This window comes from Leuciscus leuciscus, assembly GCF_965113295.1.
Source record: "Leuciscus leuciscus genome assembly, chromosome: 12".
Classification (NCBI taxonomy): Eukaryota; Metazoa; Chordata; class Actinopteri; order Cypriniformes; family Leuciscidae; genus Leuciscus; species Leuciscus leuciscus.
This window is the reverse complement of record NC_138736.1, coordinates 39,904,838-39,923,290: the sequence shown is the minus strand read 5'-3', so window position 1 is coordinate 39,923,290 and position 18,453 is coordinate 39,904,838. Positions and strand designations below refer to the sequence as shown.

The window sequence follows — 18,453 nt, the reverse complement described above, 5'->3', positions numbered from 1 at the left end:
CATATTAACAGCATATATATTTCAGGAGTTACTGTATATTACGCTGCTGTCACTTTAATACACAGATCTAATACACACATGCGATTTCTTTCCCTGCTGTTTACGTTCATAGCGATAACTGACTGTGTTGATGTGAACTTTGTGTGTATTTGACAGTTTAAGCTCAATAAGATGTTAAAGAGAACATGGTTTAATACTCACGGGACGCTCCGTCTGACATCCAGCTTTCTGTGCGCGTGCTTCGCTTCGTATGTGTGTGCGCTCAGAAAACCATAAATCAGACGTTTAAACTGACATGGCTTTAAAACGCATGCAGATTATAAACTTTCATGATGATGAACTGAAATTTCACGTGAGCGTGACTGCGATAGAGATGATCATCAAAACCAAACAGATGTTTTAGTTTTGGGTAGAGTATCGGAGGCATGAGCTGTAAAGGCTCCACCCTCTTCTGGATAGGGGGCGGAGCAGCTGCAGCTCATTTGCATTTAAAGATACATGCACGAAAACATCATGTTTTTCCTTCCACTCAAAAATGATCTGTGAAATATTTTGAGCTGAAACTTAACAGACACGCATGGGGACACCTGAGACTTAGGCCTCGTTTACACTGCAGGTCTTGATGCCCAATTCTGATTTGTTACCTTTTTTTTTTTTTTTTTGACTGTCCGTTTACACGTTCTTTCAACTGTGATCCATATCCGGTTCATGTGTTTACACTTGCCATACTATCTGAAACATCGTGCATGCTTAAAGGGTTAACTTCTCTTGCACAGATGGACGGACGCGAAATATGCTTGATACTAGCTCTGCGATGCGAAGTTCGCCAAACATCACCATGATTATAGGCGAAGGAGGACGAACAGTGCCATCATTACACATGTGCTTCAGTTATTGTGTTTGAGAGAGATCTCAGGACTGGTGGGAGCATATTGGCTTTAAATATTGGCTTTAACGAGGAGCAGTGGGTCCGAAATTTTGTTGTGTACAACATATTGTGTCAACGTTTGTCCACATTCCTCTCCTACGACGACACAACGTTTCGTCGGGCCATCCGTCCCTTTGCAGATGCATGTCGGGGTTTCTCTCGTCATTAAACCGCGGAGACGTTGCCTAATGCCTCAGATCCAATCCGAAATCCGATCTGCCATTTTACATGACAGTCGCATTGGCAATTATACCGATTTATTTCCACATATTAATACTCACGGGACGCTCCGTCTGACATCCAGCTTTCTGTGCGCGTGCTTCGCTGTTTTCAGTGCGCGTGCGTTCAGTTTTCAGTTTCCACAGTTTCAGGCCTCACCACAAACTCAGGCCTGAAACCGATCTCGAAATATCCGAATGCATGCGTTTTTTTCCTGTTTACACTGTCATTGAACACATCGGATCTGTGTCACATATGAGCAAAAAATCGGAATTGGGTCATATTTCACTGACAGTGTAAACGAGGCCTTATATCGCATCTTCTAAAAGGGGCATAGTGGGTACCCTTTAATAAATAAAGAAAGAAAAGCAAAAAAGCTGCTCCATTAAAAGTAGGATTAACTAACTGTGGTCTTGTCTTCAGGTGCGGATCCGGTTTCTCCCGGACCGGATGAGCCGAAGCTGCCGTCTCTGCTGCTGGTCAGTCTGGTTCCCTCAGTGGTCGCACTGGTCCTGCTGGTCTCGCTCCTCTACTTCTACTGCGCGTGTCGACAGCACAAACTCAAAGCGCCCGCGACCAAAGACACGGACAGCGAAACCCGCGCCATCATCATCATGAACGACGACGACCGGTGCGACAACAGCCTGAACCACAACCTGGAGCTTCTTCCCATCCAGCTGGACTCATCCGTCGGGAAGGGCCGGTTCGCCGAGGTCTTCAGAGCCAAACTCAAACACGCTAGTCAATCCTTCCAAACGGTGGCCGTGAAAATATTCCCGTACGAGGAATACGCCTCGTGGAAAACCGAGTGGGATATTTACTCCGACGCGGAGCTTCGGCACGAGAACGTCCTGCTGTTTCTGACCGCCGAGGACCGGAAAGCGGCGCAACAGTATTGGCTGATAACGGCCTATCAGGAGCGAGGAAACCTGCAGGACTTCCTGTCGCAGCACGTGATTGGCTGGGACGAGCTGTGCCGATTGGGCGGTTCGCTGGCGAGAGGCGTGGCTCATCTTCACTCCGACCGGACGCCGTGTGGACGAGCTAAAGTGGCCATCGTCCACCGAGACCTGAAGAGCCCAAACGTGCTGGTGAAGTCAGACCTCACGTGTTGTCTGTGTGACTTCGGTCTCAGTCTGAGACTCGATACCTACACGTCTCCCGAGGAGCTGGCCAACAGCGGACAGGTGAGAGCGGTCACATGCCTCAGAGTTAGAAACAATGACACCTTAAGTCTGAGTTTTTCAGCTCTTTACTTCAGAGGGGGGAAACATAAAAATAAAGCTGTTCCTTAGGCTATGTCTACATTAATCCGGATACATTTGAAAACGGCGTTTTCGTTTATAAACGCTCTCCGTCCAAACTAGCGTTTTCAGGCGTTTTTTATATCTCAGGCGTCCTGTAATAATTTTAATTTACATTTGATATATAGTAAAATGTAAATTTAAATTTAAACTAACCAACTATATATACATAAGTTGTGTATATATATAGTTACACATTTTAATTATTCATATGTATAAAATATAAATGGAAAAAGTATTTGTTATAATAATTTAAATTACACATACTCAAATATATAGCAATCATTTTAAATGTTGTATTATTTTAAATGCAATAACTGTTATGTTTACAGTTGGTTTTCAGAGAATTATTGGGCTTGAAGTGTTCAGTGAGTGTACATGTAGAAATAATGAACTAATGTTAAAGACTGTAAGAGAAACGGACACTGTTTTACACACATGCTCAATGTTGATGATTATGATGTCAGAAAGATCAAAGCATTATAATAAAGAGGAAATGACACGGCGCAACACTGAACTGAGAGTGCAGGACTGAGACAAATCCTCTGCTTTTCTTTCATTTAGAAAAAAAAAAAATGAAAGTGAATGTATTTCATTATAAACTTTTTTTTAATTTTTTTTTTTATGTAACCAAAATATAGCAATGGTATTTTGCTGGAAAGGAAACATTTCAAAATAAAAGTCTGTAATTATATTAAAATGAATTTAGCATTAAACACAGTTAAATGTATCGATAATGTGACAGAAGTTCAGTATAAGTGAGATTTTTCTGCTGCTGATAAAACCTGTTCCCGTGCCCCTGTGTGTTCCTCAGGTGGGAACGGCGCGATACATGGCTCCAGAAGTGCTGGAGTCCCGGATGGACCTGGAGAACATCGAGTCCTTCAAACAAGCGGATGTTTACTCCATGGCTCTGGTTCTGTGGGAGATCGTGTCCAGATGCAGCGCCACCGGAGGTAATAAAGCCCGTCCATAGAGTCAACATGCTACACACACACACACACACACACACACACTGAACGACAGCATGCTACACAAACACACACACACACAAACACTGAACGACAACATGCTACACAAACACACACAAACACTGAACGACAGCATGCTACACAAACACACACACACACACACACACACACACACACACACACACACACACACACAAACACTGAACGATGACATGCTACACAAACACACACACACAAACTCCAGAAGGAGGAGTTTTAAGAAGGGGGACCGGAGGGTGTGCTCCAACTACAGGGGGATCACACTTCTCAGCCTCCCTGGGAAAGTCTATGCCAGGGTACTGGAGAGGAGAACACGGCCGATACTAGAACCTCGGATCCAGGAGGAACAGTGCGGTTTTCGTCCAGGCCGTGGAACACTGGACCGGCTCGGGCATCTGTTCCGGATGCCTCCTGGACGCCTTCCCGGGAAGGTGTTCTGGGCATGTCCCACCGGGAAGAGACCCCGGGGAAGACCTAGGACACGCTGGAGGGACTATGTCTCCCGGCTGGCCTGGGAACGCCTCGGTGTCCCCCCGGAAGAGCTGGAGGAAGTGTCCAGGGAGAGGGAGGTCTGGGCATCCCTGCTTAGACTGCTGCCCCCGCGACCCGGCCCCGAATAAGCGGAAGGAGATGGATGGATGGATGGACAAACACAGACAGACACACACACACACACACACACACACACACACACACACACACAAACACTGAACGACGACATGCTACACAAACACACACACACACAAACATACACTGAACGACGACATGCTGCATAAACACACACACACACATAAAATTCGAGGATCAATTCATCTTAGGAATGAAAGGAATGCGAGGAATGCTTCAGGTCACACAGAAAAACATAAAATGCTCAAAATTCAAACTAAAAATGCTAAAACTGTATGTGTATCTAAATGCACACTGAAAAGGAATGACTTTAGGACCCAGCGGAACAGCTCATTCGCTCCATAATAGAGATATATATCAAGAAGCCATCAAGAGTCATGAAATATCATGTTATATATTATATTTTTTCCACAAGAGGTCGGCAGAGACACCCAATGTAAGAGATTTTGAGCTGAATTAAACGGGTTATTACATGAAATTGTGAGTTATTTTGATTATATTATTATTATATTATTTAAGTTGAAAGAATGCGAGGAATGTGCTTAAATTACTATTTATTTATTTATTATTTATTGATCAAATCTAGTAATTTTAAGGTAAATTAAATTAAATAAAAAATCTCAACAAAAAAAAATGCAAGAAAAATAGAAAAAATATGATCAAAATGACATAAAATAAACTTTCTGGACCAAAAACATGACTGATGTGTGTGTGTGTGTGTGTGTGTGTGTGCAGATGTGCGGGAATACGAGCCTCCGTTCGGGAAGCTGAAGGAGCATCCGTGTGTGGAGAGCATGAAGGATGATGTCATCAGAGATCGACTGAGACCGGAGATACCGGCCAGCTGGAGCAACCACATGGTAAAGCCCGCAGTACACTTCTGTAACACACACTGCATGCGCACTGAACTTGTTTTGCAGTGATCAGTTGTTCCACAAGATGGCAGCACTGACCCGGGCTGACGTTTCACAGCAGAAGACACAACTAAAGACTGAAACAGTTGATAATATATGCCTAATATATCCATACATTCAATATAAACACCATAAAGTAAACATAGTCATAATCAATCAACAGAAGATTTTATTTAATTACATTAACAGCCTTTTGAAGTTTAATAATCACATTAGGCCATATTGTAATTCCCATGATTAAGACAAGGTCAAGGTCAATGTGTCTTTATGCAGACAGGAGATTCAGCAATCCATACATAAGACAATCCCCCCCCCCAAAAAAACAGTAAACATAGAACATTAAAATATAACATTAAAAAACATTGTCCAAAGCATAAAAACTTCTAAGAAAGATCATAACAATTTTCTTTCTCGCGGGGGGGCGCTTGTCTGAAGTTTAAAATCACTGGTTACCCGTAAGCCAATCACATAACGTTTGGTTATGGCGTGTGTTATGCGCATGCTCAGCCGCATATAACTTCCACTGTAAACACATGTATGATGCGAAAACAAAACCATCGAGCGAATTGGAGTGAACATGGCTGTGAACGACTTTTGCAGATTATGTGAAGTAAATCTACGCATCCACGGTACAATCAGCGTCTACGTCACGGCTCTCAGCCCGCCCTCTGTTCGTTGATTGGCCGGCTGTTTTCAGGCCGGAGGAAAACGGAAAGCTATGACGCTGTCTCAGACTGAGTACAGAAGCGAAATGAAATTGAGCGGAAGTACGAAGTCTGACGTAGTCAGGCTACTCCTCTATGTGCTCTATGAGCAAACTGCACAGGGTCTAGAGCTCGCTCAGTTTGACTCACAATCTCCATCTTCACAAGCTTTTCAAAGATTTCATTACAAGAGAAGTGAGGGCAACTGGCCTGAGATCATTTAAAGCCTTGGTACTATTCTTTTTAGGGACCGGGATAATAACAGCGTGCTTCCACAGGTTAGGTTGTAGGTATAAAGACATCACTGTAGATAGAACTTAATCGTCCTGCACAGTATTTCAGAAGCTTGCCACAAATATTGTCTGGACCAGGACTCTTATTTAACTTCTGTGAAAGAAAGGATTTTTCAACTGCTCTCTCTTCCAGGATGAGATGATGATTATCTTTATATGTACATCTCAATTCATCAACTTCATCCTTAAAATCAAACTGATCAAATCTCAAATAAAAATTATTAAGAGCATTGGCAAGCTCACTATTTGAACTGAAACCATCCATGACAATATTACCTCTATTCACAGTTTGCTGTATACCTACTATGGTTTTCACACCGAACCAAGCTGAAGCAATGTTCTTCTCAGCCAGTTTACTCTCTACCTTGCTTTTATACCATTGTTTAGCCTTTACAATTTCCACTTTAACCTCCTTTTCTGCTGCTTCTCTTTCTATTGTCCCTCCTTGATTGTAAGACAGCTTCTTCTTCTTCTGTAAACTAAACTTTACTGGTCGAACGTCTTAGTCTGCCTGCTTGGACAAGTTACATATTGATAAAAAATTTTGTCAGAGGCTTTTTTAGGGACTCATGATTCAAATCTCCAATAATAAGATTGGGTGCTTCGGGTGAAATGTTCTGCAGTTTTTGCACCACATCAAATAAAATACTTTAGATTGGCCTATAACACACTCTCACACGTTTATTTTTTTTTAAATTGAAAATTCACATATGTGGTTTCAACAACCAGATGCCATTTACACTTGTTCAGTTTCGTCTGGAATGCGGCCCAGACCTCCTCCTCCTGAAGTGGTTTGAGCGATCGGATTCAAATCCGTCTCGAATGCGTTTCGGAGGGCATTTACACTTGGGGCCCTATCTTGCACCCAGCGCAATTGACTTTGTACAGCGACGCATGTATCATTCCTATTTTGCACCCGACACACAGCGGACTTTTCCCTCCACAGACGCACGCCGGTAAATTAGGGAATGAACTTTCGCTCCCGGGGGCGGTTCAGCGAAAAGAGGAGGCGTGTTCCGGTGCAAACGTTCCCTGGTGCTATTTTGCAGTTTCAGAAAACAATTCCGCCACTGACCAGGAGAAACCTCGTCTAAAGTCAGTGGCGCGTCGCGCATGTTATTCATATGCTATTTTAAGGGCGCATGCTTGGCCATAATGTAGCGTGTGCACAACGCACATACACTTTGCTTATCTCATCTACACACAGAAGCAGCAGTTCTCATTTTTGCAAACCATACATTATTACAAGGAACAATATTAACACACGAGGGAAATCATTGTTGTGTCCATGAAGAAGTGAAAAAATAGGCATACATCTAGCTTACACATTTACCCAAATTATCATACGCCTGTTTAACTGAAGCTAATTTGGGTGTGTTTCTCCATCCCCAATGTCACTTCTCTGTGTTTTACGGCCCTGACGAGAACGTTGGTCTCCTCGGCTGTGAACCGCTCCTGGCGCGCGCCTGGCAAATCCACCGTTATAATAGCAAACCGCCATGGAAAACCGCCATGGAGAACCGCCTGCTCTTAAAGGGAATGTGAGATGTCGCTCTGATTGATTTTTCACGTTACGCCCAAACCACACCTATGAATAATGAAGCTACTTCAGACCAACACATTTTAGATTTGCGTCGGGCGCAAGAGTCATTTATCCCGCCGGTAGCGCCCAAGATCTGCCCACAAAGTTACTTGCGTTTCGCGCTTGATACTTGCGTTTCAGATTGTTAAAATAGGGCCCATGGTCTTTTCACGATCGGATAGCTATCTGATCTGAGAAAACGCATGAAGTGGCCAGGTGTAAACAGCCCCTAAGACACGTCACCTCCACGCGATTTACCTGTTGTGACTGCTTCCCGATCCGGGCGAAATGGGGTACCAAATCCATCAATAAACAGATCGCTGTCCAAGTCTTGCTCGATCTAAGACTCTGTAAATGCCATGACGCAACTGTCTCTATATTCCCGGAGGAAACGAACATTCCCTTGTAGCTCATCAAGTTTATTCTGTAAGGACTGAACATTTCCCCAAACTGATTAAGTGTTGTTTCCTTAGTCGCTGCCTGACTCCTCCTCTTTTTCCACGCTTCCTTTTCTTCGCTTTACTTGAGTTATCTCCAGTCGCAGATTTACTATATTCCCTTCGATGAATACAATCGGGAAATCCAACTGTAATGCAGTGACTGAATTCTGCATATTCCATTGTATCAGTTGATCTCTGATATATCGTATCCTCGGAGATTGAAGTGTCAATCACTCAGTCACTGCGGGTCTCAGGTGCACGCCCCCCCGCTCAGCCCCGCCCTCGGTTCGTCCCCTCTGTCTCCGCTGGGGTCTGCCCACTTTTCAGCATTTTTCAAATATTTCCAGTGGGTGGAGTCAGGCTCTGACCAGGGGTTTAGTTACCCTTTAAGTTGATCAAAGTCCACAAGGCAGCGATAATTAAAAGCTCCATTTTTCTTTAGATCAATAGTGTAATGTTCGGAAGCAATTGTTCATCACAATCGTAAAAAGACATGAGTAAAACTCACTAAAAACATCAAACACAGGACGCCGAAAGGAACCTGCTGCGGGTCGCCGCATGAGCATGCGCCCTCTGACATTTAGCGCTTAGCATAGCGCAAAACGCTTTTGAAATGAAAATGTATAATCATGTATGACCGTAAATGTGATGAAACTAAACAGAAGTGTTTGTGAGGCTCTCAGTGAGGTTCTGCCATCATCTGATGGATATATGTGTGTGTGTGTGTGTTCAGGGCATTCATCTTCTGAGCTCCACCATCGAGGAGTGCTGGGATCACGACCCCGAGGCCCGACTGACGGCGCAGTGTGTCGTGGAGCGCTTCAGTGACATCATCAGCTCTGACATCATCAAGAGCACAGGGGATTCTGGGAGCGACGACAAGTAGAGCAACGCCTGATCACGGACATGCAGACACACGTGTGACACGCGCACTTTACAGGAGCATGAACATTTACACGCGTCAGGACAGGGTATTTTACTCAGCTAAACTGCAGAAAACTCTTCCTCAGTGTTTCTGTCTCGTTTTCCAGCACAGACATCTAAACACTCTTATATCAGCACACATTTACTGGAGATTCACTATGACTGAAGATATTAAGTCTTGTTTTCTGAAGAATTTGTCAAAATGAATCAAGAAAATCTGCGAATGGATTCGGAAAACAAACTTGATTCAAAGGAAAACGACATTTTTGGCAGATATTTGTTCTTGTTTTAAGCACAAACTCGCTCAATTTTGATGGATATCAACTTTATATCTTTGTCTTTTTGTTTCTGTAGTAAATTTATCTTGATTTAAGAGTGTTTCGATATTTGTACTGGAAAACGAGACTTTTTTGCAGTGTATGAACTAATATTCAGTATCAAGAGCACGTGTATGATGTCAGTTGCTCGTTATGTATCATTATCATTAAGCTTTCAGGGAAAATATGCTTCGCTGACGCGAGGAAACATGGAGGAAGAGGAAGTGAGGTCATATCTGGATGTGAACAATATTCAAACGCAAAGGATTCTGGGACATGTGAACGCTGCAAGAACGTCCAAGACACTCTCTGTGAACTTACAGTATTATAAAGCCACAAAAACCTTCATGTACCGGATTATAAATCAGATCAAATCCAGCTGATTTAAGTGTTAATTACAGGAAAATACATGACATTACCAAAGAGAACTGTGAGCCAAAGATGATCCGGATTAAAGAGATGAAATATGAATTATGCTGTATTTGAGACTCTCAGGTAAAGCTGTTTATTAATGTGAAAATACAGTCACGCGTGCCTTACAGAGCAAAGACTGATGTGAATCGCATTTACATGAATGTTGATTATCAGTTAAAATCTGTTAATAATATGAACTATCAATAACATACAGTTTATAAAAGCAACATTTATAAAAGAAAAAGCACTTTTTTTGTAATGCATATGTAATCATTGTGAAAACTCATAAAATCATTGATTATTTGTGAATGTTATTGTGTGTTATATGCATGTTTCTGGTCATCAGTGCAAATTAATCTCAGAAAAAACACAAACCTTTCATCATTTTTATGATCATCTGCCACATTAGTGACCATCAGCGGGGCAAAGTAATGACAGTCAGTACAAAAACACATGTGAACAGAGATGCCTTACATTACATATTTACAGATCTCAAGCTAGCAAATACCTGACCAAATATAACATTCATGAACAATTATGTATATTTACTGTAATCCACAATCCATCTCTGTATGGTGGAGCTCTCCATAAATTGGCACTATACATACATGAATTGTATTTGTGGAATTGTAACTGTAATTACCTTTAGCAAAGCCTCTTTAGCCAGTTTGTCTGCAATCTCGTTCCCTTTAACCCCCTCATGTGCTGGCACCCAACAAAACTGAACATCTATGCCACCCCAGTGTAATCTTAGCAAACTGTGATAAAGTTTGATTAGTAGGTCTTCTCTGACCGATGCTTTTTATGACCGCTAAAGAGTCTGTGCATAGGACCACCCTATCAGGTCTGACCTCTTCAACCCACTGTAATGCAATAATGACTGCCATCATTTCTGCTGTATATATAGATAACCGGTCAGATAGTCTTTTGGAGACATTTATTTAAAATTCTGGGATATGAACTCCAACTCCCACACATTCCTGTTTGTTCTTGGATCCTTCTGTGTAAATCTTTAAATAATTATAATAACTGTTTCTCATGTAAATGCTTGTTTTAGCTTCCACTTCCTCCGTTCTCCAGTGTCTTTTCTTTTCCAGGAAATTAATACTTCTGGAAAAAGCCATGGTGGAACATTACTAACTGGATTGGCCGTGGTGAAATCTAAGGCTTCCATTTCATTTTTCCTCACTCTTTTTTCCCTTGTCCATTCAAACCCAAACCCAAGCCACTGAAACTTTAAATACTCCCAACATTCCTGTATTGTTTCTTTTGTTGGGTTTTCTTTCCCACGTCCTTTTAATGGGGCAGTAATTAGTGGGGCAGATTTTACATTCAACACAAACCTTTTCATTTTTTCATGCAGTGTAATATACAGACACCTGATAGATAAAATTAAATCAATATATCAAATTATAGACGTAAATTGAACTACAAATAGGCCTACTGTTTCATGTCTATTTTAATCTCATTCAGTTATGATGACTAGACACATTCTACAAACCAATTCAGGTTTTTTTTTTAGGTTTTTTTTTTAGCAAATCGATCAAATTATTCAGAAGATGCTCTTTGGTTTGTTTGTTTATTAAGATGATTTATAACTCAATTAATTTCAATCAAAAATAATTAGAACAGCATTTAAATGTAGATCGTGTTTATGGCCGCTGATAAACAGAAGTTCCCCGAGCAAATACGAACTGACTCATTTGTTCTTCTGTTTCGCCAGAGCTCTTGCTTTTCATTGGAGGTTGTTGGCAGCAGAGCGAGCGTGCATTCAAAACATTAAACACTAATTATGACACATTTAAAATTAACACATTACAATTTGAGAGAGTGTGTTATTATGTTGTAAATAGATTACGGAAGCCCTGAACCGAAACGTTAAAAAAAAAAATCTAAAATTATGAGAAGTCGTAGCATTTCGAGAATAAAGTCGAAATATTTCGAGAATAAAGTCGTAATATTTTGAAGGCAAAATTACGAGAATACAGTCTTCCGTAATTTATTTATTTATTTTATTTTTAGTAGGCTAGCTAAAGAAAAGCGGGCGTGCAAGTCGAACTGCCTCGAACATTTAGGCTACTTTTATCTGGGCTTTCAACAAAATTAATTTCTACAGGTGTATATACCCCAACATGGCATAACCATTTGTTTTAGGATGTTACAAAATATAGCCTACTGCGCTGGTGTTGTGCCGAATTCTGGGGTAATAATTTGTCCGGAGGTGAAATTCGGCACAACAATGTTGTGTTGTCTGTTGCCTAAGGCCAAGCGTCGGCGTTTTCACTCCACCAGTGTGAGCGGGCGGCAGGAACACAGACATGCTTAACACAGTTTAAAAATGTAAAAGTGAAGGCAGTCGTCTGAACAAAATAAGCGGAAAAGATGGATCACACGATCTCGTTTAAAAACATTTACTGTATATGCGTAGTATTGTTTGAGCTTATTTTTCACTCATGTCTAAGTGATGCGCATCAAGGTAAGAGCAGAGTTCATTTGTTTTACTTCAGCAACAGAAAAACACGCGGTAAGTTAGTTATATATATATTTATATATTTATTTATTTAGGGTCCCGTTTATTTATTTATTTATAGTTATATATTACGCCTATATAGCCTACAACCTACTTGCTTCAAGGCCATAGCCTAACTATTTAAAATTAAGTTTTAGCAGTCATATTTTCGCATATCGTTTGCAAACAGCCCTTTTTTCGAATTGGGTTTGGAAATCTTCCTTAGGCTATGTGAGTTTTACAGCAATGTTACCAGCTCATATTGTACGAGTAGATCGCATGCGATGTAAAGCCAAAGCTAACTTTTTTCCCCATATTTTTTCATATATTAGCCTAACATTTTTTTTTTTTCTTCTACTATAGGACATTTTGTTCCTCCACCCACAATAAACCACAATTTCCTTTCTAACCTCATAGCCATTTCATTTTCGTTTTTTAGTTAGGCTATTTCTAAATTATCTGTTGACTCCAGAAATATCCAAGGTAAATGGTTTATAATATTTTTTTGTAGAATTTTTATGTATATTCCATCTAAATCATTTTCTAACATATTTCTCATATTCCCAGCAATTTTCAAACCACAGTTTTAATCAACATGCAAGTGCACTCTAAAAAATAAAACATTGGGTCAACAAAAAAAAATATGTTAACGTTTTCCACTAGAATTTTTATGTTAAGACTACTGGCAGAATTACATTAATTCAAAGCGATGTTTTGAGTATGGTGAATTACTTTTTTTGGGCCACAATAAAACGCATTTCTAAGTAACATGAACTTAATAATTTTCAACATGAATGCAAGTAATTAAGTTGATCCAACATAATGTTTTAAGTTAGGTGAAGGAGTTTTTTGGCCACAATAAAACACATTTCTAAGTAACATGAACTTAATAATTAAGTTGATCTCTGCAAGAGTTAAGTTGAGCCCTTTTGATTTGATTTGAAGTTGATTACTCTTTTAAACATACATGTAACATTCATCTTTTAATATATTTCCCTTTCAAAACATTTAAATGAACTGTATTACCATGTCCTTTCTAATACAACGTAAAGCATACATTTTCTTAGAAATCAACCTGTGTAGGCTACTTATCACTTCAAATCAAACATTCAATTGAAATGTATGGTCACTCACTACACTGTCATTGGACAGGCGCGCACACTGTTAACGATATCATTGGCTGTAGAGTGTGACAATCTGTCAATAAAAATCAGCCAACACTTTTTTGTTCTCCTCCGATCTACATTGATCTCATAAATTGCCTCTGTGAAGTTTGAACACAGAAAACATTTCATCACTGGATAGGTTTCGTTCGTCAGCTGAATGTGCCGAACGCTTTTCAGAGAAGATAAGGCAACGTTATTTTAGTACAATTCACACCCAGCGGTAACTCGGAGAAAAAAAAATCTCTGAATGCTTAACGTGAAACTTCGGACTTCCGACCTATTACCATGGTGTCAATTCTCTATTGATTTTGATGGTAATATCAATTTTGATTAACGTTAATATGCGCGAGGGAGGGAGAGCAAGACAGTTTGAAGACTGTGAGAATGCGCGCGCGCGGCCGGAGGAGGGTGTATCCATAGGCGTAATTTGCGGGTGGGACGGGTGGGACATGTCCCCACCACTTTTTGCCAGGGTCGATATTGTCCCCATCACTTTTTAAAACATCTCGCGGCACGAATGTACCAATTCTACAAATAAATAAAACATCTCCAGTTAACTGGCAGAGCATTCATTTCGTTCGTTTTTTAAATAAAAGACGATCTAGCGCTCAAATGTGTTTTTTAAATCAAGTGATCAAAGTGCTCGTTGGCGCTGCGATCAGTGGCGCGGATACAGTGTTTTCGGTGGACCGCACAGTCTTCACTCGGACGCGCGCTTCAGTCCGTTGCGGATACTCTCTATTCGTTCTGGTGAAATCACAAAACATAATGCACACAAACGTGCCCCTGCTTGATATACAACCACTGATGAACATAAACGGTTTTGATGAGAAAAAAAAAAATTATATGAGAAAAAAAAAAAAAAAATTATGCGAGAGCAGATTAGAACCCAGAACCTCTGACACGGTTGGCGAAAGTTCTACCACTGGACCATTAAGATACACGTTAGTCAAGCAGCGGATACATATATCAGGTTACATCTCATTAAACGACAAATTAAACCCCATGTAGCCTACTATTTAAATCGATTGAAGGTCATCGTAATGTTATTGTTCATATATCTGATTTAGCATTTTATTAGCAACCCCCCCACCCCACCTGTCCCACCCACTTTTTAAAACAAAGTTACGCCACTGGGTGTATCTCTCTCTCTGCTCGTTCTCTCAGTAACATGCGGGCGCCTGTCACAATTGTAAACAATAAAAACGAAATTTGGAAAACTAAAACGGAATTCATAGGGCCCTACATAACTCCGACTTGTTTTGAGCAAAGTATCTGAACAAATAGTATAATGTTAGCTATACTCAATCAGTGACAGGCTACAGCTACTAGCTAACTTAACCTCGGCACACAGACTAACGTATACTATCAACACTGCTCAAATTTCAGAGTAAGGACTTCCAGATTTCGGTATTCGGTTACAGTAGGCTATCACCAACAGAATCCTGAGCGAATGCGAATATGTGTAAGCATAAAATTACTTACCATTCACCACATTACGCTTCAGCGAGTTTCAGCTGTGGCCACACTCCTCTGGCCTTGAACATGCGCAAGGAAACTGTGGACCGTTTACACGTCATCAAATTGTTTTTTACATTAACAGAACTTAAAATTAAATTAATTTTTGATTAACTGAAAATGTTCAACTCTGACAAGTCATGATAGTATATTGAATCAATAGGCATAATTTGTCACTGTAAAAACTGTTACTTAGATTCAACTCAAAAAAATTAAGGCAACATTTTCCAACTACTTTTTGCAAGTTTAGTGAACTAACTGATATTTTGAGTAAGGACAACTTAATAATGTGCATTTCAATGTATACAAAAATATTAAGTAGCATTTTCAGAAAAAGCCAATAAATTGAGTACAATCAATGTAAAACATACCAGCATATTATACACATTAGACTTAATTAAAATAGGTAACATTTAAATGAAAAAATACTAGTTAATGTCTTCTGATTAATTAATTTTGACCAATTTGCCCTTTCTTTGTTTTGGAACGGCTTCAAATAATTAGGTGCTACTATGTCAATTTCCAACATTTATTAAATCATTGCAGCTTATAAACTGCTGGTTAGTAAAACACATTTACAGTACATTGTGTACATAATATTGAAACATTAACACTTACATTACAGTTCACAAGCATGATCATCTCCTCAACTTAAAAAGTACAGCTTAGCATAATACCTTTACAGCGTGTGGAAATATTTTTAAACATCTTTAGTTAAACATCTCACTGATCCCACTAACTGACCAGTTTTTAAAGTGCAGCTTCACAGCAGGGCTATTTTGTGTGTATAAAATATAAACTTTTTTCACACCAGAAAGTATGACCTGCAGCATAGTATAAAACATGACAAGGACAAACCATTATAACATCCTGAAAAATTCAATGTTATGTCCAATGTATAATGATGTTGAACAGACAAAGAAAACAGATGTTCACAAGTGCAGAGTGACAGTCTGTCATGTCTGAGTGCCTAGGCAAGGAGCTTGTTTTTCAGAGTCATGAACTTGGGGCTTGGTTTTGGGCACAGTGTGTCAAGTCCCATGAAAAGTCTTTGAAACACCTCAAATGTTTTTGAAACCTTGGATGGATACTCGAGATTAAGTGCATATGTCAACCCAAGCAGCATGCTTTGGCCAGATTTCCAAGATTGGTAAGGACTGGTATTCCCTCAATGATGATTCCTACTGCATCTGGCTCACGGCAGACATAGATGCTCATATCCTTCTTTTTCAGGTCCTCATGAACAGTGGTCTCTGCAGCCCCCTTTGAGATAAAAATGAAGTATTTAAGACAAACAATCTCATTTGTTGATGGAAAACAAATATGTGTTCAAAAAAATCCTCTTCGTAAATGAAAGACTTACTTGTGGTGAATTAAGGGATTTAGCTTCTGGGTGGTATCTTGAGAGGCGAGAGTGGAAGGTACTCCAGGATTTAAAAGAACATGGGCAATCTATATGAATACAAGGCAAGGCATGGCCGTGTCCAAAGGTCCCCTGATGCAGTATACAATGCTTTAAAATGTCACTCTTTCCTTGTACCACAGTGCTGCACAATTTACAGGGCCATCCCATCTGGGGAGAGAAAAAAAAAAGTTAGTTAGCCTTTTGAATACAAGTGTGATGAAAGCCCTTTAAAAAATACACTTAAAATACAAGTGAAGATTATCCTGGTGAACAAAACAAGATTGATTAACTTTAGTTCATCGCAGAACTTATCTTAGAAAATAATCTGAAACCTCGTGTAAAAACCCCACTGAATTTTTGTAATGATATCATCATACAGCACCTACAGGCATAACTAATTACAATATTGGGAGGAGGGATGTTAATACAAATAAATTAGTCAAAAAAAATATTTTCACTTAAACAAATGGTTTTAAAATGCATTAACAAAATATAAATATATCAATAGGCAGGAGTTAGACATCTGCACCCAATAATTACAGAGCAATAGAAATATGAAATTTGGGTTATGAGTTAGGCCTATGCATAGAGTACATTGTGAGCGTACACATTTGTGAAAGATGAACTGCCGTATATTTGCCTTAACTATGCTTTACCATAATTAAACAGCTTTGGACTATAGCTAATCACTCAGCTAACGTTAAGTTAGCTGTGTGGCTTCGTGTGTGTCTGTAACTTACGTCCACTCCTAAACTATGTCGAAGCAACGACAATGTTTTTGAAGTTAGAAACACCTCTGAAACATTAAACTATCACACAAAGACAACATAACTTATACATTGCACACACATGTAGATTTATACAGTATGTGGCTCAAGTTAACGAGCTGTTTGAGATAGAGCACATTCAAATTTGGCGGGTCGCAAAAGTTTGTAGGAAACAGAGCTAACGTAACGTTATGCTTTTGCAGATTGCACAACACAAACACGTTAATTAGGGTAAAATCAAACTTTTAACAATACAAAGAGTTACTTACATGGGGTACGTGAAGTATAAATTATCCGGCTCCGTGGAAAACCCTGGTCGAATAAACTCCTGAAACAGACGAGAGTGAACAATTTGCCCGGGCCGCTTGTTCTTCCGTTGCTGCGGGTGGGCGGGTCGTGTCTTTTTACGTCTGGTATAAACTTTTAAAATGAGTTTTGTAAAATCAATTTATGGTGAAGTCCAATGAAATCAATTTTATTATAGAAAATATTAAGTTACGAAAATATTCACACTTTTTACTTATTGATAACTAAAAAAAACAAAGAAAGAAAAATAAATTAATTTATTGGAATAAATATAGTTTTTAAAATGAAGTCATATGGACGATAGCACTGAACGACTTTTTACAGTCATCCCAGCTCAATAAAATAACAATTACAAGTAAAAAGTCTAACAGCATCTCAGAACTTGATTTTTTATTTCACAACAATATATATATTTAAGTAATGACTAAAGGTCCTCTGAATTAGTTTTTAGAGTGTGCTTGTTTTTGTTCAGTGCAGTTCTAATAGCATTTCATTCCTTTCTAGTGCATTAATTGAAGTAGTTTTCATTGCTTCTATTCTAATTCATTAAAGCTCTGTGTTGTATTTTATTTTATTTGATTTAGCTGCAGCTCTACAGTATATATCACACATTCATAGACTAGACCTCTTTAATGCTCCGTATGAGAGATCCTTTTTCTATTCAAAATCTTATTAGATTTAGTATATTTTCAGCATTCATTGAAAATTTCATTTTATAATTTGTTTCTATTTATTAAATGTCATATGAGTTTGTAATAGTTTAAACCCTCATTTATAAGGATTAATATTTTACCTCGTTTCAGAAAGCTCTATCATCAGCATATAGGGCTTATATATTTACATATTATATACATTATACATATTATATATATATTTTACAAAGTATTGGACAATAAGCACTTCCTAGGTTGTCTGTATCTTTCCATTCACTTAAACTTGCAGGGTATCATGATACTATTGTAAGGTCAATATTGGAGATTTTGTTTCTTTTAATATCTAGTGTTTCACTTTTAGCTACTATTTGATTTATAGTTTAGTGTGTGTTTAACATTTCAAATAGTCGTGTCCATATTGATTTCATGGTGACTTTAAAACATCTGATCACT

At 39.3% G+C, this 18,453-nt stretch overlaps 1 protein-coding gene and 1 long non-coding RNA gene across 2 annotated transcripts in view; one reads left to right on the top strand and one right to left on the bottom strand.

Annotated features, from left to right (window-relative positions):
* Positions 1-9,990, top strand: part of tgfbr2a (transforming growth factor beta receptor 2a) — a 30,456-nt gene extending 20,466 nt beyond the window's left edge. Inside the window, exons 6-9 of the mRNA XM_082186530.1 lie at positions 1,571-2,334; positions 3,266-3,407; positions 4,824-4,948; positions 8,755-9,990. Coding sequence (XP_082042656.1) covers positions 1,571-2,334; positions 3,266-3,407; positions 4,824-4,948; positions 8,755-8,907 — 1,184 coding nt within the window. The 3' untranslated portion in view covers positions 8,908-9,990. The remainder of the gene's footprint in view (positions 1-1,570; positions 2,335-3,265; positions 3,408-4,823; positions 4,949-8,754) is intronic.
* A 5,583-nt stretch (positions 9,991-15,573) lies between these two features.
* Positions 15,574-17,373, bottom strand: LOC309511444. The gene is made up of 3 exons (XR_014210626.1): positions 17,311-17,373; positions 16,233-16,442; positions 15,574-16,132 (listed from the first exon to the last, which is right to left on the bottom strand). It is a non-coding gene; the product is annotated as an uncharacterized lncRNA (long non-coding RNA).
* Positions 17,374-18,453: the final 1,080 nt, after the last annotated feature.